Source organism: Haemorhous mexicanus, chromosome 5 (assembly GCF_027477595.1).
Source record: "Haemorhous mexicanus isolate bHaeMex1 chromosome 5, bHaeMex1.pri, whole genome shotgun sequence".
NCBI lineage: Eukaryota > Metazoa > Chordata > Aves > Passeriformes > Fringillidae > Haemorhous > Haemorhous mexicanus.
The window spans coordinates 36,226,964-36,253,951 of record NC_082345.1 but is presented as its reverse complement, the minus strand read 5'-3'; the positions used below and the strand labels follow the sequence as shown (position 1 = coordinate 36,253,951).

The window sequence follows — 26,988 nt, the reverse complement described above, 5'->3', positions numbered from 1 at the left end:
GCACCTGGCTGTAGGAGATACTTTGTTAATGCTCTTTTTTTGTCTTGTCCCCAAGTGGCAAGAATCATAGTTGCTACTCATAGTTGCTTTTCTTGGAAGCATCACCATAAAATATGGCAAATATATGATGTCTTAGAAAAAAAAATTAATTCTGTATTTTTGGGACTAATACAAATTATATGTGATAAAATTAAAGTAATTTCATTTTCTGTAGTTAAAGAAATTTAATTAAAACACTCTTAAATTGGCACCAAGTTGGGCACTGGAATCTTACCCTGATTATAATTTTTGAATCCGATAATAAACTGACATTTATCCTTACTTGGAGTGCTGTCATTTCACTGCAAATGTGCTATTCATGGAGTCCTCAGCCTCCCTATATTTTGAAATTTCTCATTAGTTTTTAAGAGACAGGCTGAGTAGCTCTCTGCCTTTGACTTCTAGAGCCTTTTATCTCTGGGATGCATTAAAACTCCTGACATTTCTTATCCTAAGTGATAGCACCATTATACAGATGTTGTGCATCTCTCCCATTTTCTACAGTGATCTCTTTCCAATTTTGCCATTTTTCATGGTTGGCTCCTCAGGTTGTTTTAGAAGTAGTAGAATGCCATTGCTGAGGTACTCCTAATGATTTGTAGTGCACTCCTCTTACTTTCTGGCTTCTTTCCTTATGTCCTTAGTTCATCAGAAAACCTTTTTTCTTCCTTGACAACTGTGTGCTGCTTTTCTTTCCCACTAGCTTTTTAGCTATTTTCATTTTTACTATATCTCATTCCCCATCTTCCTCTTAAATTTCTGTAATTCTCTAGTTCTGCCTTCTTGTACTTGAGTTCATACCTGGATTAACTTTCTTAGCCAAAACTTTGAGGATTCTTTCATCTTCTTGTCATGCAGAATGGAGCATCAGGAATAAGTCAATTGCTGAATATTTTGATTTCTGTGTTGCAGGAGTGATGCTTGGTTGGGTAACTGGGGTCTGGATTTGTATTTTTGCAGTACTTCTCAGTTGTACTTCTTGAGAAAAATAAAATGTGTTCCAAATGTGTACAACAGAATTATAATTCAGAACCTTTGTGCTGAATTGGCAGTAAATATCAGTTAACTTAACTGAAGTTCCTGGTAATCTTTTGGCAGAGGCAAAATACCAATTAAGGGATTCATAGTGTGCAAGTTGCCAAATGAAAGTTGAGATCTTTGAGGTCTTTTAGATATTTTGAGCTATTTTCTATATTTCAGAAGATATGTTTGTTCCCTCGCATCCTAAAGCTTGAAAGTTGAAAGAAATGTAAGTCTGAGAAAATTGGCAACTTTATGATGGTGTTGTTTGTATTCTGAAAAATATGCATCAGGATAATTCCATTTATGTTTCAGATGTTTTTAATGTGTTTTTTTTCTTCTAAGACAAACAGACTTTTGAGCCTATTCCCACAGTTTGCATACATACATAGTTCTCTAGCTCCTTTGCAATCTTAAAGTAGATATATTGGTATCCTTCCTGGGAATAACTGGGAAGCATGAACATTTTAAGCATGTTGTGAACACAGCTACTCAGAGTGGAGTTCTGAGTCTGGAGGGTGTTCCCTTTGCTTCGTAACCACCCAGAAGTGAGGGATGCATTGAGAGTGCTCCACCTTTGCAGTGTGTTCATGGCCAAAGTAATAATAATGCCATGCAGTGAATACTAATGAATCCATCCTTAAATTCCATGTGCTGGAATATCACTCTCCTCAGAAGGGTTTTTTTGAGTATATGTTTAGTCCAGTAGTTCACTCTGGATCATGGAGTTAAATCACCCTAGTAAGCTTCTGTATAGATGGTGTGGTGTGGACTATGGATTTATACATCTTTATCTGGTGTATCTGAATTTCCACGTGTCTCTGGGGTATAAAACCCCTGCACCCTTTCACAGGAGATCTTAAAAACATCTGTGTTAGCCATATATAAAAACGGTCTCTCCTCAATTTGCTCAGCTTCACAACTAAAGATGTGGCTGTAAACAGCACTACAGAGTTAAAGCAGTTCTTCAAATGGAATACAGGTTCTCATGCTAGGGATTCCCAAGGGAAATGAGCAGCATTTCATTACCAACTAAAACTGGTAGCATAAAGCTTTCTGTTACTCTATCATATCCAAGCTGTTTCTGTAAAGTATTTGAAACCACACTATCTTTCATCACAAAGGGTGATGGTTCTCTAAATTTCTGATGTTTTTATAAATTAGTATTTGTTCTGCCTGCATCAGTTGTACACATAATAAGGAAATGTACATGTGTAATTATTTGTTTCAAGAAAATACTTTTGTGATAGCAGAAAGAATTTACACAGTTTGAGTCAAACTAGTATTTTTTTTAAATTCAAATTTTCACTTGTCCAGGCAATATAGAACAGTCCCCAGATACATTTGTTTGCATTAGTTTGTAATATCTGCTTTTTTTTTCAGAATAATGTAAAAACCTATCAGAATTTTGCATAAAAAGCAGGAAAAATAAAATTTATTTTAAAAACTATAATTTTCTCCAAAAGGTATCATTTTCCCTCAGCTGAAATATAAAGAGCTATCTTGCAGAAAGTGGGCAAAGAAGTCAAAAAGTGCTTAAGAAGCTTTCGTAGCTAAGGTTATAAATAAATTATATATATAGATATAAACAAATTATGCCTTTTCTGTCTGGAACATCAGCTTTTGTAAGTTAGGTAATTGTTCTGGATTTCTACCATGTTTGAAATGCTTAATTTGGATTAAGTACTCTCTGACATAGTACTTCAGCTAGCATTACCCTATTCAGTCTTTTGAGTTCATAACAGAGAAAAGAGTAAAGGTGCAGTATGTGGTCATCGTCCAAAGTGACAGTGCTGCTTTGGAGAAAAAACAACTTTTATTTGTGTCAAAGAGTTAAATGTCTGTGTCTTCTTGTTCCAATTCTGCTTCTTTTTCTGATGAGCCTATCCAGACACAAAAATGTTCAAACATAAACAAAAAGAGAGACCTTTTTTATTTTTAATTTTTTTTCCTGTCTGTTTTTCTTTAACCTGATATGCTTACAAATTAAGAGCTTTTTAGGATGCTGTATTGATCTTAACAATTTTAAAGTTAAGGAAATTCTTCAATGAGATGACAAACACTTGTTTCTGCTATTTGTATTGTTTAAGTCTTTTAGACTATTTTTCCTTTTGTCAGTTCATAGAGTCTATATTAGATTTTAAGTATTGTCATAACAGTTTATTATAAAAACCCAGATGTTTAAGAAATAGGCAGATCCCTTGGGGTTCAGGAAAAATCGAGAAAACGCTGGGTTTCTTATGAGGTCAGTTCAATTCCCCACTCTCTTTTAAAGAAGTAACACACTTGGCTCTGCTCCCAGCATGATCTGATCAAGAAATGAACATGGTCTTTGCCTAATGATCAGTTTCTGAGCAGATGAATACATACTGTGTGTGAAGCAGAAAATGGGAAAGTATATTAATCTGCCTAGTCATGTAGAAAAGTCCTGTGTTCTAGGAGCATGCTCATCAGTAATGATCCAGTTTCTTCTACCATCACTCAGACTTACCATCAATTTAACTAGATCCAAGTGTACTGCAGCATTGGTCCCCTAAGAGAAACATGTGGTTTTTTTCCCAGGGGAGTGACTCCTGAGCTCCTGCTTTGGCAGGGTGGCACAGAGGTTGGCAAGTGAGTGCTTGGTGTTCTCCACAAGCAGTTAACCCATGATGGAGGTTGACTCCATCTCATTAACACATTCTCCAGCAACACTGAAATGAGTGATTTTCTGCCATAAAGGTGTAACAGTTCTATAACCAATCCATAGGGTAAATAAAGAAAAGGAAAGTTCATCTTCATCTGAATTTTCCCAGGATTGCTCATAGCTTTTAGTAGAGGTATCTCCCTCTTGACGCTGTCAGCAAATCTGCAGCATTAACAAGCTGTACAATGTGATTATTTATTGTCCCTGCCCTTATATTTCATTTATGGAAAGGTAAATGTGATAAATGAGACAACGAAAAGGAAGAAATAGTACAGTTTTATAGTTGTAGCCATTGTCTAATACCTGGTCAGGTATTAAATATGCTACATCTTAAAAAACTGAGTATTACGGGATGTTGAATGTTGCTAATTCATCCGTGGTTCAGAAGTTTACTCTTGTAATAATTTAGTGAGGTTTTAATTAAAAATTACTACCCTGAAAATATATAAACAGTGAAGTATATATTAGCTTGCTTTTTTCCTGATTGGTCACAAATCCTTATTATTACAGGTTAGGTTAATGTGTACTTATTTTCCTAATCTGATACAGGTATCAAACCAGATGAGTTTATGAATAATAAGAAATCACATGAAGTGCAGGTGATGTCAGAGCTGGTAGACAGCATAGCAAATTATTGTGGAATAAAGCAGGTAAGAAAGCATTTCTTACTTTGTGTTACTAGGTACCTTCTGAGTTATTCTCCTTGTTGTGTGCAAATACATCACTTTGATATTCTGTCACTGCTGTTCTTACTTTCCCTGTACATAACTGGAGCTAAAGAAGAGCTGTTGGGACCAAACTGAAGGACAATTTTGTTTACAAATGTATTGTTCCAAAGGAGCTGCCTTTCAGTGACTCATAATCACTCATGAGTAATTTTAAGAAAGTTAAGATCATCCTGTTTGTGTTGAGCAGCTAAAAACTGTTCTGCTTTTTGGACCAGTGCTGCCTTGTTTGTCAGTATTATATTGCTGGCAGTGTTGCACATGTGTCAGTAGGAGGAGCTGCCTTCTATCATGCACACAAGTGTGTCACACAGAGACCCAGCCAGAATATCTCCAGAAGTTTTGAAAGCTCCTCTTATTCTGATGCAAGATTTAAATAATCTCCTATTGTTTAATACTGTTCACCTTTATTTAACATGGATTGAAATCTGTAAATTGGAAATCTAGTTATGATGTTTTAGTTTGAAGAGAGACCAAATTAAGCAGACATTTAGGTAAGAGTGTGTATGAAATACGTTTGGTAGAGCATGTATGAGGCCTGGACACCCAACACCATTATCACCAAGCAATTACTGCATGAGTTGGCTGTTTCATACATCAGATACTAGGTTTGTCTTTGGGTGGTGAAGAACAGCAGGATTCCTTTCTCAAATTTGATTGTAACTTAAACCTTTTTTTATATACATGTAATTATGATTGCACAGTGCACTAGATAACTGTTTCAGTAAAACCTTCTAGAGGTTTATTTGTGGATCTGTTGACAAAACACAAGCACCCCAGAAATACTTGGCATTTTTTAGTAGTATGTTTCACATTTTGTTAGACAAAGTGCACCAATACCATTTCCTCAGTTTACATACATATGCATTTTTGTAAGCTTTTTCAGTGGTAAACCTTATGTTAGATTCCATACCTTAGGCCTGTGTTGTGGTAAGGCTAAATTTTTCAGGTGAGCTGAGTTTGTTTATTCATTTTAATCTCTGTAATGCTGGTAACTGGCCAATGTGGCTTCATCCTTGCTTTAAACTTGAGGTGATGTGGGGTGCTCAACAGACATTTGATTCTTTTCTACATCTGCACTTGCTTTCCATGCAAGGGGCTGTAACTGTAAATGGAGACTTATTTCCTCCAGACTAATATTCATTCCCACAAATCTTTGTGGAGAACAAACTATATTTGTTTAAAAGCAGAGGTTAATAAGGTACCTGCCCAGATTTTATGGTGAGGGTATTTTCTCTGGATATTCTTTTTTGTAAGTAAATATGTATGAGTATAGTTTAAAATTAATGTACCTGCAGCATCCCAAGTTGCTGTTGCTCCCACTACAGGGAAAGCCCCAAAACTTGGATTCATTTCTGAATTGCTGAAGCTGAACTTTGGTTAGGAGGTTATTTGGCTCAGACTGAATTTAATTTAGATAAGTAAATGATGCTGTACTTTTGCTAGATTTGGGTCAGGCCTTTGTGGCATCCTTGGAAACAGAGATCAGTCCTGACCATCTGTTTTGCGAGGAACAGCTGACAAAGACAAAGTTTTAGGCAGCGTTCTTAAAACTGGGATTGTCAAGTAAATAGAGAGCTTTAATTAAGGCCAAACATTTTTGGGTGAGACACAATCAGTTTGTGAGCACCTGCGCTCGCTTACAGCGATGGAAGGCGGGCTCTCCTGCAGCCCTTGAAGAGGCAGCCACAGTGACAAGAGTGGGTGCCCTCCACAGCCCCAAAGTGGGTGTGCTCTGGGGGGAACAGAAATACACCAGCAGCACGCTTGTGAATGTCTTGTATTCTCTCACGAGCATGTTGTTTTGCCTTGTTTACCTTTTGTTCCAGGCAAATATTAGTTGTCAGGGCCTTTCATGTACTGAAAAAGCTGTAGGAGGGTATAGTTTGCTTACAGTGCAATAGTAAGTGGTCTCTGCCTTTGCTGGAAAGTGGTGTTTCATATAGCATTTTCATTGAGATTTAAATAGTTCCTGTGAGATTCAGGAATGAAAGGAAAGCAAAAACCCTGTTCAGAAAGTGAAAAAGTAAAGCCATCTTAACCAAAGTTTTGATGTCAATGGTTACTAATAAAATCACAAACCAATTCTTACTAAGTATCTGTCATTATGCATCAATTTCATCCAGGGATTAAGACTTTTATCAGGTAGCTTGGAGTATCTCTATACATGGGATTATTTTCTGTTTACTTTTTAAAAAAATATAGCATTAAATGAAAAATATTATTGCAATGTCTTACTAAATATGAGATGCTGACTGCTCTATAATAACTTTTTTCCATTTTAGTCATGCACTATAACGATATTTATTTGTGCAAATTTACAAATCTCTAATGTATGAGAAGAGATTTCTTGTTACTTTGAAAAATAAAAAAGAAAAGCCTCCTTCTCTCCTTCTTAGTCTTTAAAAAGCAACTCCTTTTGTTTTTGTTTTCTTTTGTTTTTGTTTTCTTTCAACTTAAAAAAAAAAGTTGCAATTATAAATTTTTATGAGTTTTACCTTAATGATTTTTTTCTGTCCTTTTTGCAAAACAAAATATATGTAGCATTTAATTAAAAAATCTAGAGCCATGAAAAACAACACGTTTTACAACAGCACATGTCCTCAGGGTGTTTCTTTCAGATATTACAGATCACTGACAGCTTGAAAAATGCCCTCCATTTCACCTCCATACCCACGTTGTATAATGGGTGGTAGAGGATATTGCTTTCTGTTGGTATTTTATAATGTACAATAGTAAATAGCAAAATAAGAATAAAAGCAAAAATGTTATTACCACTATAATAATTTCTAGGTTTATGATTTTAATTTAAACATTAAAGCAAAATAACTAAAGGGCTTTTTTTTTTCCAGTAGTTTGCTGACCCTTTTTAAGCACTGTTCCTGTCATATAAGTGTAACTTTTTTTTTTAAAGAAGTTCTTGATTAAACTCTGAAAAGAAGCCAGTGTTGACTCCTCTTTGCTTAAGTGCACATTTGTTTTATTTAATGTATTGGTCACAGTTTTCCTTGGAAATTGCAGCATGTGCAGCCAGACTTGGAGTGTATAATGTAAGGATGATATAATTCTCCATTCAGCATCCATTACATTTGTTATTTGGTGCTGGGAAATGTTGGAATGCTTGATTGTGCCAGAAACTGTGTTTAAACATAGGACCCAACTCACTGTGGACAAGACCTTTGGAGTTTATTATATCATGGAAATTTCATTTTAAAGGTTCATGCTTGACAGATATGCTATGGATTGCTTATTACCTTTCCCTGTGTAATCAATGGAAGGTAAAGCAGGGAATAATTTAATTCATTTTATTTGTTTAGTGCAAGATCATTGCTTGCTATTTTTAGTCAGCTTTTCCCTTTGTTTCTAAATCCCAGTGCTAATTTAACAATGTACTGCTATTTTCTGTTTACTTGAGAAACTTTCCCCAAGCTGAAGCTGGTCTCTACAGCCACTAGGGGTCACACTTAGGAATTATTCACTACCCCTCTCTTGGGTCCAAAAGCTGCTTTTTCTGAAAAAATTCAGAACTTAAAGTTTAGGTGTGTATATTCTACATAATTGTAATGTCTATTAAATAAAAGGGTGGGTGAAATTATTCCTTCAATACTTCTCTTTCATTTCAAATGACAGAAACACAGAATGGGTCAGGTTGCAAGGGACCACAGTGGGTTACCTGGTCCAGCTTCCCTGTTCAAGCAGGGTCATCCTAGAGAAGCTGGCACAGGACAGTGTCCAGATTATTCCCTTATAGCTTAATATTCCAGTGCTCAGTCACCTGCACAGTAAAGAAAATCTTCCTCATATTCAGGTGGAACTTCCTGTTTGCACCCGTTGCCTCTTGTCCTATTGCTTGACACCACGAAGAAGAGCCTGGAAACATCCTCTGACACACTCTCTTCACATACTTATGCTCTCAGTTGTCTCCTTTTAAGACTGAACAGGCCCAGCTCCCTCAGCCTTTCCTCATAAAAAAGCTGCTCCAGTCCCTTCATGATCCTTGTTGCCCACTGCTTGACGTGCTCCAGGAGCTCCAGGTCTCTCCTGTGCTGAGGTGCCCAGAACCAGGCACAGTGCTCCAGGTGTGGCCTCACTGGGGCTCAGTAGAGCAGAATATTGGTGATGAATGTGACAAATAAATGACATTTTAAAAAGTACGCCTGGGTTATATAAATTTCATTTAATTTAATTCATTCCTGTATAGATTTATTTCAAAAAATGTTATGGTTGTAGCTTGTCTAGATTGCAAATATTCATCAATATCACATGATAACTACCCATGAGAATGCCATGTGCTACTTGAATAAACAATTTTTACCTAATAGTATTTTCCACTGTTTTGCATAGTCCTTAGTGACATTGGCTCAAATTTTTCTTTTTAATTCCATGGATTTCCAAATCTTTTTTATTAAGATAATGACTAAATCTTTCTTTCTCATTGAGTAAGAATGTTGCTGTGTTGAATATTTTTACCTGGTAAAAGACTTCACAGTTGAGTTTAATTTGGTTTTAGTATTATCAGTCTAAGCTTTCTTATGAACATGTGACAGACTAAAAACAAAACATAGATGTTCTTGAATCAAACACTTCCAGGAAGTTCTACAAATAAGTCATTATATCTAGTCAACATTATTTTTGGTAGATAACTTGACAGAAGTGAACGTTATAATTTTCTTTCCTCAGAGAAGTGTCACTCTGCCAATTCTTATAAAATATTGTGTTATCTATTTAATACATATTAAAATATAAATTATATAACGCTGTGATTATGTACTGAAAGGTCTCAGGTTACTCTTGTTTTTGCTAACACTTTGTAAGGCTATTTCCTTCCTGAGTTACATCAGTCACTGAATTAGCACATGGTATCAGCTATGACACAAATTAAACTGGTACCTATCACTCCATCCTCCAGAATGGGCAGTGGAAAGTACATGTGGCTTATGAGCCCCTTTGTTTATTAGAAAAGCATCCTCATGTTAAAGAAAGCTGTATGGATTGTTTTCACAGAATGGGAAAGCAGAATAAACAAGCATTCTGACATAAAAGAGTATCAATATCACCCATCTTTAGGTCAGATCTGAAGGGATTAAATTAAGCACTGAAGCTAAAGATGCTTTTTGCTGTACACCCGCTGGTTGTAGGGTCCTCAGTGTGGGAATTAGGTGCCTAAAGCTGAATACTGTGAACTGTTTATTTGCTAACTCTGACTCAGTTTAGCAAGGGCAGGTGGAATTTTTGGTGGTTTATGGTGGTTTTTTTTTGGCAGAAGAAAGGTCTGTGTCAAATGTGAATTGCATAAACCTTGCAGTGTCTATTTTCTGGAACACATCAGTTAAGACTTAATTCTGTGTTTTAAAGTCAGAAGGTGGACCAACAAAGCAAAAGAACTTAATGCATTGAGAAGTATGATGCTAATAAGGTAACTATTCAATCCATGCTTAAAGTTTTAGGGAATAATTTTGCACCTAAAGTGTGCCTTTTTGCTCACTAATATAGCAATTTTCTTTTCCTTTATTTTTCTCTATTATCTAGGTGATTGATATAGGTTCTGGGAAAGGCTACCTGAGTTCGTTCTTGTCCATGCAATATAACTTAAAGGTTTATGGCATTGACTCCTCAAGCTCCAACACAAATGGTGCTCATGAAAGAAACAGAAAATTGAAGAAGCACTGGAGAGCATATCAGAGTCGAGGAAAAGAAAGCCTCAAAAGACAGAGTTTGGAAATGGCAAATGACAGGCCAGTGGAAAATGAAATTAATTGCAAAACAATCAGTGAAGAGCTCTTGAATAATGCCAATAGTCTTCAAAATCAGGACCAAGTGATTATCCAAGATTTAGTTCCTTCTTGTGGTTTCACAGAATTGGCTACACTCGAAACCAGCAGAGAAACTGATTTAGTGACTGGGACACAATCTCATGAGACCAAACTTTCTGAAGAGGTTCTTGATATTCTAAATGTTCTTCCTGTTGATGCTGTAGAAGATTTTTCTTCATCTCATTGTAACTGTGGGGAACTCTGTGAAGAGGAAAAAGTACAAAGAAAAATGACATCTCTCAAGACTAGAGCGAGAAAGTCAAGTGAATCGAACCTGTATTTTCCATTGACGTCTTGCATCACTGCAGAAACAGAACTCAATGACATCATAACAGATATGGAGGTTATTTTATTCTAAATATTTACTATGTTTAGATTGTCTGTTGTCTTTATATTGTCATTTTAATATGTACATGTTTGCTGAGCGTACATAGAGTACTATCTTTGGTGTAAATGAATATTCTGGCCCAATAATGGTTTTTAACCAGGTAGCAGAAGTATGTCTACCATATAAAGATTGTATTTATATTTTGATATATGTATTGGGATTTTTTGGAATCAGTCTTTAGAATCTATGAGGTAGATAATAATCAGCTGTCAAAGTTAGCAGCATATTCAGTTATTTTACAACTGTCATTATAGATAAAATCAAATTATTATTAATTTTTTATTATTATTTACCAGGTAGATGCATATATTAAGCATTGGAGTTTCAGTTTTCCTAAAAGTTCTTACTTTTTTAAGTTACATATTTTTATACCTTCATTCACACTGGGAAGGCGTAGGAGAATTTATTGTGTATAGTACTCAATATGAAGATTTTTTAAAGAATGATTTTATTTTGACTTTACAGAATTACTTTAATTTCATTTAGTAATTTACTAGCTGGCAGGGTTTGTGTCTACATAAACAAGCTCAAGTTCAGCTGCCAGTGGCACAAGTCTAGAAATCGGAGGTTGTATGTTTAGTTTTTATGCCTGAACTAACATACATTGATTGAGTAGATGCATTCAGTCTTTTATTGAATGATAAAAACTTCCCTGTGTTCGCTATTTTAATACCAAACTATTTTATTCCAGGGTGTAATAATCTCTGATTCAAGAGCATAGGTTTGTGCTGATGGCCCTATAACTTGAGCTATAAATGCAGCTGATTATCTGAGAACATGTGGAGCAAGCTCATGTCTGTCTGCAAAAGACACCCTGAGCAGCAGAGTTTGTTGATGAAGCATATGCCTATACCTTTGCACAGCTGGATTTTGTATCCTCTTGGTGTCTAATTTGTACAATGTTAAAAGTGGAAGAAATCCTATATCACTGCCTTTCTCGATATAAAAAAATACTGTCAGGGAACATGAAAGAGGAAAGCAGAAGTTTTACTGTTTCAGACATGAATGCAGTATGTAATACAGGTGGGTGAGATAATCAGATAAAATCAGAATGATTATAGAACGGTATCTCAATTGAGTGACCCTGGCCTAATTTCTTGTTGATAACCTGGAAAAGTAAAGGCTTTGGGGAGACTTTATAGCACCTTGCAGTACCTAAATGGGACCTTACAAGAAGGCTAGAGAGATAATTTTTAAGAGGGCATGTCATGATATAACAAGCCTTAAGATGAAGGAGGGTAGATTGAGATTAGGTAGATACTAAAAGGGAATTATTTACTGTAAGGGTGATGAGACACTGGAAAAAATTACCCAAAGAAGTTGTGGATGCCACTAGAAGTGTTGAAGGCCAGGTTGGATGAGGCTTTGAGCAACCTGGTCTAGTAGGACAGGGGGATTGGAACTAGGTGATCTCTAAGGTCCTTTCCAACCCTAATAACTTTTTGATTCTGTGGGTAATAAATATGTCTGGAATTCAAAGCAACACTGTGTTTGCCATGTGGATTCCAACTAATAATGGCAGAAGCTTGTTATGAATGGTGAAAAGAGAGAGAATTTTCATGGAGAAATGGAGGCAAAAGCAAAGTTACAGAAAAAAGGAAAGTAGGAAATAGAATGGGCAGAAGAGCCGAGCATCAGAAGCTGAAGTTCTTTCTTTGTGCTGTGAAGGAGAATGCCCATTTGTTGTTGAATAGTAGTGGGCATACTGCAAAACTGGCAGTGCTGCTGTTTGGGAAATAACAAAGCTGCTCTTCACCTTATACCTGTCTTTAGGAAGTTGGTTTGATTTCAGCAACTTAAACTAGCAGAAATGCCTTAGATAGGTCCAGCCAGATTTACAGACGGAATCTTTACTAAGAAAAGTAGCAGTGGTACTAATAACAAGAACAGGAAACCTAGGAAAGACTAGAGAAAATGTCTGTGCCCAGTAAACATGTAGATATTCCCTTCCATGCAGCTGTGTTACTCATAGTCTTGAACTTCTGCATCGTAGCCAGTTCTCACCATATTTTCTTAGCACTGAAGAGCTTTGATTAGCCCTGAAAAATTCTAGAGCAGAACAGCAGGAGTCCTCATGGAGTTGGATATTTCTACCTTACAGCTCACTATTTGCACCAAGTTTGGGTTTTGGAGTTTTTTTTTATTGGTGCTCTTTCAGTTGATGAAGGTGATGATTTATTGTTGCCTTTTTTTTTTCTTTTTCTTCTTAGGACTGTATGATGGTGGGTCTTCATACGTGTGGAGATCTTGCTGCAAATACGCTACGAATTTTTACTGCCAAGCCTGAAATCAAAGCCGTTTGCAGTGTGGGCTGCTGCTACCATCTGTTGTCAGAACAGTTTGAAAACCCAGAAGGTAATTCGTCTGAGCTTAACTTGTGGCTGCCAGTTTGCATGTTAAGAGTATTATACCTTTTAATTAATAACCTCCTTGTGTTTGTTCCTTTCCAGTGGCTTATTTAGTACTGGTTTTATTTACTTTATGAGGGTCATTCACTCCCAGATGCATTGTTGTTTTTCTTTTATGCCAATATTCCTAATATTTTTACTGAGATTAGGGACATAAGTGCATAATATTTTTATATGGTTATGACTACAGCTGGTTTTATTCCATTAATTCACTTATAAATGTATAGACTCTTTTAGTCCAGTAAGTTTCCATCCTTTTGAAATATTTTGTACAAGATTTTTGTCCTCAGCTGTCTGCATGCAACATGCAATTATGTTAAGTTGTACATATAAAACAATGAGCAGAATTAAGATTTTGTAATGTAAGGTAATACTCAAAACCACAGTCATCTGGGTGCTGTGCCAGTCTTTGCCCATCACGAAACAGTACATATATAAGAGTTTTTCTTGGGAAGATAACATGAAAATTATTTGTGGATTCAGAATATAGGCAAATTTTCCTACAAATGGGAAGGAGGGGGTTTCATTATCATTTTTGAGAGAAAGTTGGTATTTTTGCTTGAAATTTTGTATAATGAAAAATATTTAAGGAACTGGCTTTCTTGAGACAAGTGGTACATAGGTGATCTGTCTAAATGACCATCTGCTGACATGCTACAACCTGATCATCATATCAGTAAATCTGAGAAAGGGGTGGCTTGGCAAGGTTTATTTCAGCTCTTTTAGGGAACTTCACAGTCACAAAGGCACGTGGGACTCAGGTATTGCTCTTTAAGAGTTAGCTGCTTAAGCAGTTACGGCACAGCTCCACACTGACCATGACACATGCTAGGCCTTTCTTGCTTTACTAGTCTTTTCATGTTGTTTTTAATTAACTCTGCAACTCTTTTAAGAGTTTTTTCAGTGTATTAGTCTTAGTAATACTTTTAAATACTTCAGCTCACTCCAAAAGCAAAGGAAAAGAAAATACAATTGAAGTTTCTGTGCTACAGAAATGCAGTTAGAGAAAAAATATACAATAACTTTTACATCAGAGTTTTAAGAAATTAAAAACTTTTCAGGTACTTCTCATTAAGTCTGAGTGTCTGAAACATTTGGTTGTTTCTTAATATTGCAAAGAGGACATGGCTAGCTATATAAGATTACTTTTTGCAGACCAGTGCATGAACTCAGACACCCTCAAAGGATCAGGCATGATAACCTTTTCAAAGTTCAAACAAACAGATATATGTGCATGGTTAGAAGAGATACTGCAGTTTCATAGCAGTATGAAAATGAAGTCAAATGGCATGTTGGATTGATTTTGCTCTGCTTGAAGGACAAAATTATTCTCAAAGGAGAACATTTGGATAGAACAAAAGGAAATTACAGTATACTTTTTTTTTTGAAAGAATATATATTGTCCTAGTAATGCTCAAAAAAAGTATTTTTTTTTTTTTTTTACTATTACTATGAGAGTGCATATTCTAAAATGTATAATGCTGTTGCATTCCCCTACTAAGTCATCTACCATATGGCTTGTTCTTAAATGTGCAGTGGAGGGCTAAGAGAACAAGGACTGGCAATATCTAAGAGTTAAGATTTCTTCAGATGGGAAATTGGAAAGCACTCAGACTGTATCTTGGGTCTGCATTTCCTGTGCATGGACTTCAAACTGACAAAGCATTCTGGAGGATGCTAGGGGACTCTGTCGCTTATCAGATGGTATTGGTCTGACAATTCAAGCAGTAAACGACCTCCTCTTGCAGCTACCAGAAGCAAGTGGATTTAAATACTGCTTCCAGAATGGATCAAATCATAGCATTTAAGTGGCAAGTAACTTCTGAATGTCATCTGGACCAGATCATGGTACAAAGCAGGTCCAACTTAGATAATTTCAGTCAGGGTCATGTTTTGAATATCTCCAAGGGCAGTAGCCCATTTCAATGTTTGCCCTCAACATGAATTTCTTTCCTTCATATCCATTCAGAGTTTGCAGCTATCTATTGTCTTTTTTTATTTTGCACTGCCAAGAATAGTCCAGCTTGATCCTTTTTGCTGTCTTTCCTTTAGGAAAACAGCAGTTAGATCCCTTCTTGACCTTCTCTGCAGCTGTTTAGTGCTTTTGTCACCAATAAATTCAGTCCAGTCATTATGGTGGGCTGAAGAGCCCAAAGAAGCACTCCAGATGCTCACAAGTGCTAAAAATGGAGAATAATCACATGCCTTAATCTGCAGGCTTCACTGTCAAGCTTCAGATTACTATTGATTTTCTACCTATTTTGGAATGCTCTGTCTGATTCATATCTTTCCATTTTGTCTATAAAGATACTAAGGAAACTTTGCTGAAAGGCTTCATAAAATCAAGATAAACTGTGACTCCGCTGTCTCCTAGTTCATGGAGCCAGTCACTGCCTCAGAGAAGGCAGTAGTTTGTCAGTGCCTGATGAATTCCTGCCAGTTAGTGTCAAACTTCTTCTTACTCCTCATGGGCCTGGGCATGATTTCTAGGAAAAGTGCTTTATAAACTTGTTGAGAGTATCTGAGCTTATTCAGGTGAAGATGAGTATGGTTTTCACTTGTTTCCTGTAGTCAGGATGGTTTTTATTTTCTTGACCTTAAAGTCAAGGCTATGGCAAGTCCTCCTCAAAGCTCTTTCCCTCAAAGTAGCACATTTTCCATCTTTGCTGTTTCTTTAATGGAAACTCAGAGGGCTGTGCTCATAAGCACAGTTGAAGCAGAGGAGCCAGCTCACAGAGGAGCTGCAATGGACTTCTGCTTGCCAGAAATTGGTATGGCTGGACAGTATGTTCTTTGGCACTTAAGATTTAATACCAAGATCAGTCTTGTTTGAGGCCAATGAAAAATTACTTTTTCAGTTCATATTAACTGGAATTAACTGGTATTCATAGGAATAAAATTTACCTGTTATGATGCCTAGCATAGTATTTATAAGTCTAAGGTGTTGAGTTGACAAAATATCAACAAAATGTTACTATGGTGTTTTTGTTGGGTTACTGAATTACCTTGGTTATCACAAGTTTGGGATTTTTTGTTTTTTTTTCTGAGATGACTTCAGGGAATAATGTAATGCATTATTCTCACATACTCTAAAAATAGTACAGATGTTGCAAGATTGGCTGATTCAGTTTGGTGTTGGACCTGCCGTGAATACTTTGTGAGCATTTCTGATGAAAGTAGGTGCTAGCAGTCACAATCTTGAATCATAATGCAATCAGTATACAGTGTCCTTCTCTGTGTCTCTAAATAAGCTGAATTCATCTGGATTTCTGTAATGGGACCACATTTCCAATTATGGTGGGAATAATTTTGAACTGTTAAGATCATGAAAGCCTTTACTTTGATTTATTAGTGGCTAAAACAACCAAGAGGTGCTGTGTAACATCAAATTTCAACTCAATTTTAAAAAGTTGAAGCCAATGTCTTTTAACACCTGTCCTTAAATTTCACTGCTATTATAAGCAGTATGAAATTCTAAGTTTCAGTTAATAAGGAATAATATGACAGCTCTTGGAAAATTCTAAGTAGTTTTACTTAGGCTCTCTCTAAGGAGAATCGTCTGTTTATGTAGAGATTCTTGTATGGATAAAATATACGTAGCCATTAGTGTAATTGATTCCTTTGGGGGTTTTCTTCTCTGTTACTGCATTGAGTAGTCAATTACATCAGAGTAGAAAGGATTTTACTATTTATCAGAGACATTTTACATAAACCTATTTACATAGTGAGCCATTATGTCAGTTTTTCTGGGAAAAAAATCAGTTTGCTAATGATTTTTAGTTTAAAACAAATTCTGTGTCTCTGTTCAGGAGATATTCTTAGGATTTTTGGGAGCTGTTTTATATTACATTCAGCGAACACATTTTTGGGACAATGTACCATCTGGTCTATGATTATCCCTAAACAGAGAAGAACTGAAAATTTAACATATTTTAAAAAATATTTTACTTTCCTTGAAAAGGAATTTGGGTTTCTGTGTTCTGATTCTCTTCTTTCCATCCTCCATACCACCAAACACTTCAATACCAGTCTAGAAACTAGTGAAATTCTTCAGTATTATATGCTGTTTTGAGGAAAAAACTCATGAATGTTGCTTTTGCTCTGGAGCTACTGTTAAGACCCACCGCAGAGACGGGGTAACTGAGATTCTTTTTAATATATCCCTTCTGATATACATTATAAAAGCATGAAAATATCACTGAAGAAAATATATGAGGAAGAGAGAAATTATTAGAGTAGCTAGCAGAGAGGAAAGTTATCATCACCCATTATTTTTGCACTTCAGGAGCACTTTGCACTTCAGATGTCCATTGGTTGAAGTGATGATCACAGTCTTGATCCATCAGGGGTGGGGGAAGCCATGAAACAAACACTTCAAGGGTTAATATAGGCTCAGGTTCAGGTGGAAATGCCCAGGTACCTCCCCTGTAGGGGGAAGTTGTAACACTTTGGATCATGCGCAGTCCTCAGCACACATGGTCACAGCAGTAAGCCTGACAGAGTTCAAGGAGTGTTTGGGCAGTGCTCTCAGGCACATAGTGGGATCCTTGGGGATGGTGCTGTGCAGGGCTAAGAGGTGATCTTGATGATCCTTTGGGTCCCTTCCAACTCAGCATATTCTTTGATTCTGCAATTAGAAATAAGAGGTAGGTGAAGTTGTATAGATACTTTCAGTGATAGCTATCTGATAGAAGCTCTTTGAGGCTGGCTAAAGTATGACAAAACATAAACTCCAGATTGTGTAAGGGTTTCCAAAGTCAAGTCACAGCTGGGTAGAGGAGTTCTAAAGCCCTCCAGGAACTGTGGAAAGTAGCTTCTTAATAAGGCACTCTGAAAGGAGTCAGCAAAGCTTTTGCAGAATAAACTTCGACTATTAAAAGCTATTGAACATAATTAAGGGAACCAAAAGGGTTGCAAAGGGTAGTCAAAATTCACATACAGAATTTTATCAGACTTGTGAGACATGGGAAAGCCTTGAGTAAGGTGTATTCAGAGAACAAATACTATGAAACTGAATTTTCTAAAGGATTACTTACACAAACACAGTGGCTTGGTATCACTCTGTTCCACTCAAATATAAAAGATTACTCACTGTTTCAGGGTATTAGAGTACAGATGATTTATGTGTAGCCTAGGTATATTTTCAAAGATATTCCACAGCCAATGTCTTAAAATAGCTACCACTGATACCATGGCAACACAGGAAAACACTTCCAAGCAACAGATCAAAAAGCTAAATTTCCTTCCCAAGGCATCTTTAGATATTGCTGCATAGGGAACCTTTCCATGTATTTGTGACACAGCTAAGTAGTCACTAAACCCCAGATGTTTTCTATAAAAATTGATTCTGAAAAAAATATGAAACGTGAAAAAATACTAACAAAGTAAGCTTTACAGATGTTAAATGAAAGTATTACCTATTGAAGTTATTATGGCATTTTTCATTAATTAATGTAGCAAGAATATATTAAAACCTGAAACCGTCTTACATTTGTATTTTTCTCAGTGTGTACAAAGTACAAGGTTAGAATTGAGAATGGCAAAGTTTTAATGCACATAATTAAAACATACTCTAGGTTTGGGTGTTGGAAATTATTTTGGTGACAGCTGATTCTGTTTCCTGGAATTAGAGAGCATTTTTCTTCCCCGCTGCCCTCTGCTTCCCCCAGCAAAATCTTGCTTAGTCAGGGGCCTTCTTTTGAAAAATACAGATTCAAGGAACAGTGAATTACATGGCCAAGGAAGATTTAGTCTTTTCCATGAAGAAAAAAGGCAGTTTAGTAGGTGCTTTTGTTTGGTTTTTTTTTTTTTTTGAATAACAGAAGTAGACTGAAAATCTACCATGTTGTGGAAGATAAAGGCTATGGAGGATCTTAAAAAGGTTATTTTAGTGGTTTAGTACTACTTTGATGAAGTTTGCCATATATACAAAGACACAAAATAGAGTGTATGTGGAAAAAAAAATGAGGAGGGTAATAAAGATTAATTTCCACTGAAAAATCTCAGAAGAAAAAATGCCATTTCAATCCATTGAATTACATAATCAGCCAAAAGCAGCCATTAGGTTTAGGGTTGGGATTCAGAGATGCCGACAAAGCTTACAGCTCCAGGGACACCGGGGCTGGAAAAGGCACAACAAGGGGAACACGATGCTGCACCAACATTGCTGCCTCCACTCCTTTCTGATCTGGCTCATCCCATGGAACTTAAGTCAGGCTTATTTTTCCCAGTAATGTTAAAACTTGTTGGTCTTGTTTTATAATGACTATATTTTACTGTAAAGCTTTGTGAAGTTAAATTTGAGTATTAGCACACTAAAAATTGTAGTATTATTCTTAGAGATGAAATTGATGGATGGCCGAATATTAAAGGTATTGGAAAATCTTGTCCCATTCTGTTGAACTTCCTTGTCATCATTTGTGCACATATACAGTTGGCAAATGTGAAAAGGATTTTACCTTTATCTTACTTATATTGCCTTATATTTTTTTAATAACTACCATATCAATTAAAAATATGCTGATGTTTTGCTGCGATATTTGCAGCATTTTAATAAATGTGTGATTCAGTCTTTTTTAGAGGTTAGGTTGAAGTCCTTGCTATATAACTAATATCTTCTAATAATAAACACCAGTATAGCTTCAGTTCAGCTCATCAAATGATTACCTAAAAATCTCCCACTCTGTTAACTGTTCACAGAAGGAATTCTGTCTGATAGGCTACTCTGTACTGAATTATAACGTGATTGCTTCATGCATTGTTGGACACTTGAACTGTTTCCTGTGAAATGTTCCATGGAATGCCTAAAACATACTTAAAATGTTTCTTGAATATTCTTTGAGATTTATACAGGTTAGAACAGCTGTTGTGTTGTTAGATAGAAGCACAATATAGTGAGCTGTATAATATTAAGTATATCTGAAATAGTTGCAGGCATTAAAAAAGTTGTTGTTTTTTAAAATGTAGCTTGAGAGCAGACTGGATGTGAAAAAATAAATGGAACTTAAAGCAATATTGTAGATGTGTGGTCACCTTGTGATATATATGAAAAATTTCTCTCTAACTTGAAGCATTAGTTTCCCTCTCTTTTTTTTCTACTTCACAGTTTCAATAATTTAAATGAAGATGATGCTTTGACTGATAATCTTTTGTAAAGATTATCTGAATTATGCATGAATACAGTGCACTGATATTGAGATTGTAGCTGACAGGGCAGTAACTTTAACTTGAATGAATGATTCGTTTGCCTGGAGGACAGGGTATAAATTGGAAGAGATTTGCTTGAAAAGATCAAGGATTTAATCTTTCTAACTCAGTTTTCAAATTTTTATTTTTAAATATTTTAACAATGATATTAGAAAGACATATTAGTGAGAATCATACAATAGGAACCATGTCAGTCATTGTTTTCTTGCACTCAGTAAGTTTTTACTGCCATCCCTGCAGCAGAAATATCCATGTATTCCATGTACTCCATAATTAGACTTGAAGTTAATTAATATTTTAGAGCTTGTCATGAGGCACTTAAAAATTCTTAGTACATTTCTAGTGCTGAAATCACTTGCAATCTGTTTGGTCAAATTTCATCTTTATTTCTAAAAAGTTTTATTTCTCCTTCTGCTAATCATGCTAATAATTAAAATCCTATTCTTAAATCACGGTTCCCAAACCAGTATTCAGCCCCTAAGAGCCTCTGGTGTTCCTCAGGGTTAAAAGGAGAGCAAAGTGTGAGGTTGCCTGCAGAGGTTTCTTGCCTGCTTGCTGTTACTCTCTAGTGGTCAGCTGAGACTGGGCACTTCTTCCAGAAAGCCAAAGGCTTTCCCCCCCTCCCATGAGTTGTGAAGGGGGGGTCTTTATAGTTGGGTTGTTTGTTTTTTTTTTTTTTTTTCTTTGCTTAACTTTTATGGAGTGAATTCTACTTATATGTATATATCTCCAACTGTTGGTAAATTTTCTGCTGTCCCCTGTTTTTAACCCCATTACATGATTTATTCTGAAATATGCCCCAGTCCCCTTCCTGTGCTAAAAAGCCAGGATCTTGGCCAATTTGAGGGTTTTTTTTTTTTTAAGAAAGCAGCAAATCTTATTCACTGTTCTAAAAATCAGCTGGCAAGGTGTTAATGAAAACTATAAACATTTAGAGTTTGTGTACATTTAGATGTGACTATTAAGAACATCTATAAAGTAATCTCTGTACCAGTTTTCCCACATTTGCATTAGTGTTTAACATGAATAATTGTCTTGTTATTCAAAATACAAATGATACTGAAACTGAGCACAGATTGTGATCCAAATGCTTCTTGGTGTTTTGAAGGAACAGCAAGAGCCTTTGCAGCTGCTCTTTTCTGGAAAACAAACATTCTGCCTTACAGCAGAATGTTTTTTCAGAACTAGAATAAACAAATACATATTGTTCTGTGTGATGTTTGAAAGATGTTTGGGATAGAATAAGAAGACAATGAGAAGTGGTACTGAAGCCCTGCTGCATGGAATGACTGTTTGGCCTACATCTTGTGATTCATAGCATGGTGTAGGTTGCCATAAGTATTTGCAAACTTTTCTCTTGTCCCTTTGACTGTTTTTTCAGTGGATTTTTGTAAAGGGCACTCACTTAAAATTGTTTTGGAAAATGTGAAATTATCAGAAATTCAGCATAAACCAAAAACATCTGTTACAGGGAAAACATGTTTTTTGTATCACCACCACAAGTTTTGGTACTGGATGAGAGCAGTTAAGTGTTTCTACTACATTACCTACTGTTCATCTTGTTCAATCCATTGTGTATTCTGTAAGAGGAAAAGCTGTGCCTTTTTTTCCCCTCCATACTGCAGAATGCCAGGACCAAGTCTGGGGATTTCCCATGTGTCAGTACTTGAAGGACAAAGGCTGGTGCTGTGGTCGCAATGCTAGGATGTCAGCATGCTTGGTATGATTCCCCTTCCTTTCTTTTTCTACTGAGAGCTTTGTCCAGATGTTACAGGATTCATTGTTTTTGGCTTCTGATCCCGAAGCCATGACTTTAATCCAAGAATCTACAGGATAACATCATTAATGTTGTAAGCATGACGAATTATATCTGAAAAAAATAGTATTGACCTTCCAGCTTTATATATTTTATACTTGCTGGAGGCATGAAAAAATGAGTATTGATAGAAATATATTTTAAGAGTGGACAGAAAGGCCAAAACTTTGCTGAAACCTAAACAAGGTAACCCCTCAGGATAATAGTTCTTGGCCAAGGACTTAGGGAGAAACAAGGTAATTGTAGAAGGATTGCAATCAGTAACTCCCTCAATGCCTTCATGATTCATAGTATTGAATGTTCTAGCTGTTTAAAATCTGAACAAGCCTGCCTAATCTAAAAACTAGAGGAGCTTTAAAAATCCATGTAGCTTAAGAGTCTGGAAACTTCTTTTTAACATTGCACCAAGAGATGAAGTACTTTTAAAGACTTAGCCTCATCAAGATAGCATGATGAGCTGTTGTCTGATTTGAAAAAACAGATAGGTACTGAAAATTTTGACCACTGTTTCAGTTAGAAGACCATTGTTCCTTCCCTCTATTAATTTTTAATTTATGGTATCCAGATAAATCACATCAGGTTTTGGCTAGGCTCTGCTGCTAGCTCTGTACCTCCATTACAGAGAAGAGTATAGACTAAAGACTCAGTGTGGACTAATGTATTGAGGTTATGTAAACTTGAACTACGATGATAATTAAATGCTGTCAGGAGAAAATATAGGAGGACAGTTGTTTAGGATCCATAAGGCTTAAATGTGTTACCCTTGGCAAAGTAAAGGAAAAGAATTGTTAATTTTAGAGATGTAGCTGTAAAACTCAGCAGAAGTGCTTTCTAAAGGGATTTGCCTTTTCTCTTTTTCTTGTCAGTGTCATACAATACCAGTCCTTCCTCAGCTGACACATTACCCGTTTCCTATTCCATTTCTTTTGGAAAGAAAAAGGTTGGGCTGTTTTTCAGCAGTGGTAGGAAGATAAATTTTAAGAGCAAATGACCCCCAAGAGAGTACTGATCTTGCTAGATATATCTATTTTAGATTGCTCACAAATCACAGAAATTTGGCAATTAAAAACTTTTTGTTTGAATATTCACAAAAGGCAAAGAGTTCTCCTGTGTAACTAGATACTTCTCCTGTTATGTTTGTAATTGTCTATATGCATTTTTCATGACTAGGATTTTCCTTGCCATGTACAAGGGAGCCAGTACAGAGCCACTAAGCACCCACATTTCTTGGGCTAATGGCTGGTTAGCAGAAAGTCTGCTGAGCAATGACACTCAGAATTCAAATAGGTTGAATTGCCAAGGGCCAGAGGTGTTGGGCACGAGTTCCAGCTTCAGAGCCTTACAATATGTCTTGGAAGCCATATCCATCTCCTCAGCAGCAGCAGATGGATGGTGCTGTGAGAGCTTATGCAGCAAAAGGCAAACCTGATAGTTGGCCAAAGCCATGAATGGAGGAACTGCAACTATGTGGGCTGTGTTTGAAGAGCAGTGTGAAATTCCAGATCAGTTCCCCAACAAGGAGAAGGAGGAGTGGGTGATTGTGTAACAGGCAGTCTTATTTACTGTAGTGAAGTTTAGGAATAAAGGTGATAATAATCTGTAAATGATGAGGCATTTTTGGTTTGCTACCTAATTTGATGTAGTATCAGATAATCAGATACTGAGGTTTTGTCTTCATTTCTGCTATGATCTTTAAAATTCTCTTGAAAATTTTGTGGGCACACTATCTTTTCAACTGTGAAAGAGTATTACATACTTCTAAATATTTGTTGTTCTTTGTCACTATGCATGATAAAAATCAAGTAGTCTCACATCTACATCAGCATTTATAGTATGAGGACTCTAGTGAAAAATAATGCACATTATTTTAAACTGCAGTCTCTCTGAAGTTACTTTATTTGCCTGTATATTAGCAGTTCAATTTATCTTAGTAGTGATTAAAACTAATATTATCCACTGGACTAGTATTTATTTTTAAATAATTAAATATGCAAAATGAATTATTTGTACTTCAGTAAAAATATCTTCAAGAAAAATGCATTTGCTTTTAGCACTTTCACAGAGAGTAATCCTCTGAAATTCTTGTACAATAGAAAGAAAAACAAGCAAATTTTCCATGTATATATTTCCACACAGTTGGATGTCATTGCTTCTCCTATAAATAAACCAAAATAACAGGAGTAGCTGCTTATGAGTGCCTAAAGGTATTAACACTTTAAAGTGTGCAAGCTCATGTTATATCACACCATTAATCTTTTAAAATGTCATCTCCTCTGACTTTTATACAATGTGTTTATAAAATGTTATGATAAAGAATAAACATATCAGCAATTTAATTCCTTGACTCTTAAAGGCTTTGGAGAGAGTTGCAGTTGGCCAAATGGTAAGTAATACTGTTTATTTTAGCCATTCTAAGATTAAATGTGTTTTTCCCCCTTGAATGTTCCTAATCCATGGCCTTTTACTGAACTTCTGCATATCTGGAATCTGAAATACTGGCCTACGCTATGTCAAATCCTGATAGATAGCATGTGTCATCACGAAATCACATTTTTATTGCTGTGCTTGTACTTAGTGAATCTGTTTTCTTTTTACAATTAAGAGTCTAAGAAAAAAAAGCACAGCTTAAAATTTAAGGCATTAAACTAACCTTCCTAACTTCCTTTGCTATCTTTCAGCTAATGCATTAATTCAGTGCAAATGTCCTTCTGATATTCCTGGTTTGGATCACTCTATCCCAAGGTTTTATCAACTAATGTAAAAATAGACATTGTTATGACAAAAGCTTGAACCTGTTAGAAACATCATCATTCTTGTTTTTAATCCCTGTATATTTTTTCCCTGTGAATATTTTGATTTATTGTTGTGCAAGTTATCCTTAAGGAATGGTGGGCACCAGCTGTGCAGGTATTTAAAAGGCCAGGCAGAAAGACTTCTGTCCATATTCAATAAGCCCCCTGACCCCAGAAGTCCTTTTCTGTGTATTTTTAATTGGCAATCATTAACTGGTTTTATGCAGTCATATTTTCCATAGACAAATATATGAAATTCTTAGTATTTCTTTTTAGCATAGTACTTTCTACATGGTTCAGACTGCAGTCTGATTGCAGATGATTCAGCTAGGTAATTACTCCTTTTGTCTTCAAAACAACTCAGATAATTGTTGTTTATTTTGCATATTAGAATTCAGATCATGAACAGTGCATTTTCCTCTTTTGTCTTTCTTTCCATCAGGAGAGTCTGGGTATGTTTTTCTTCTTTCTTGCATTAATGGTTATGTTAGAATCTGACTTAAAAACATAATTTTAACTGGATGCAAGAACATTAGTAAATTATCCTCTCAAATCTGGTACGACTGATCGTAACTCAATAAATAGTTAGGGAAGCCAATACTGGTTTTGTTACTCTGATCCTAATTTCAATGCCAATTTTAAATCCTTGCTGTTGTAAAACTTTTTGCAGCTGCCTACAGAATCATTGTTTTATCGAGCTGTTCTTCAGGTTATTATAGAAGAAATTTATGGTGTCACCAAAAGGTAGGAAGCTCTGAATTTACAGAATACCAACTAAAGATTGATCTGATTCTCTTCCACCTCTGTGTTGTAGAGAAAGTATGCTTTGGAAAGCAGAAGGACATAGGAATCAGTCTCATCAGGTTGTATATACATATTGGTATTAAAATGCAAGATAGATTTGCTCATCCTCAATCCACATCACAAATGTATTGCCCTTTCTTTACCTGTAGCTGCATTGGCCCTCTTTGGTATTGGGTACATGGGTAAAGCTCATCTTCACCTGAGAATACTCAGCAAATGCACTGAAAAGTCAGCACAGTCCTGGCCTATCCTGTCATGCAGAAGTTCTGGAAGCTTTGATACTGCAGATGGAAAAAGGCATTTCTGTTTGTCCTGAGAAAAACTGCTGACAGCTTGATGGCCATCATGGCTCTAAAGAGCTGCTCACTGCCTGTGCCTTCATTGGCAAATGCTGCTTCCTTGTAGGAATGGGATTTGGAGAGCTGCTGCTGAGGACCTGACATCTACATTATACTCTTCTGTGGTTGCAGTTGAATTAGATTTTATCTTATTCTGTGGGATGTATGCCTGTTAGCACTTGGAGCACATCCAGAAGCACACCTTCCATTTAATTTACTTTGAAAAGAACCCATTTTTTGAGCTCTCATACTATTTCACGGTGTGAGCCAAGGCATGAGAGGTGGGAAAAACCAGAAAATTCACTTCAGAAGTATACTCCTGATCTAAAATAAGTGCTAATGCAAATACCCTTAAAACTTTTGCTGGATGTAGAGTCAGACAGCTTACCCTTCAGAAGGTCAAATTCCTGAAAGAAGAAATGCTTCTTTATGTTAAAATTGCATAAAATATCACACAAAAAGTCAGGGCTGCTAAATTACAAAGAAAAGAAAAACTGTGAGGTAGATTTTTCAGTTTTTGAAGGAAGTATGATTTGGAGGAAGTAATTAAGATTATATGTCTGTAATGAACACAATGGCTACCTTGGAAAGACCTATCTCACCCCCATTTATTTTTTTTTCTGAGCAAGATATTAAATGCCCATCTTCCTAGGAATGACATAACAACATAATCATTAACTGATTCTCGGTCTGCATCAGCCTAAATGTTCAGGTGTATTTGAATATTAAATATGACAGCAGAAATTATTCTCAATGACTGAGGGTCCTTGACAGCTAAACAGCATTAGAACTGCCACTGAGTGAAATAATTTGAAATCTTTCTGTTGACTTCAGATGTTTGTTCTGGGTTTTAGGTGAGGAGATAGATTTTACTAAGAATAGAGAGGGAGAAAATTAAGATACTGAGATACTTCTATTCAGTTTTTCACTGGGAGGGTATGGGGAGAGTGTAT

At 36.1% G+C, this 26,988-nt stretch overlaps 1 protein-coding gene across 3 annotated transcripts in view; it reads left to right on the top strand.

The window, feature by feature from the left end:
* Positions 1-26,988, top strand: part of METTL25 (methyltransferase like 25) — a 45,671-nt gene that overhangs the window by 4,546 nt on the left and 14,137 nt on the right. For 2 of the 3 annotated variants that reach the window (XM_059846848.1, XM_059846846.1), the window contains exons 3-8: positions 4,295-4,395; positions 10,000-10,626; positions 12,882-13,026; positions 21,911-22,005; positions 24,455-24,484; positions 25,564-25,637. In XM_059846848.1, the coding sequence (XP_059702831.1) occupies positions 4,295-4,395; positions 10,000-10,626; positions 12,882-13,026; positions 21,911-22,005; positions 24,455-24,484; positions 25,564-25,637 (1,072 nt within the window). The remainder of the gene's footprint in view (positions 1-4,294; positions 4,396-9,999; positions 10,627-12,881; positions 13,027-21,910; positions 22,006-24,454; positions 24,485-25,563; positions 25,638-26,988) is intronic. The other variant, XM_059846847.1, reaches the window with a different exon arrangement.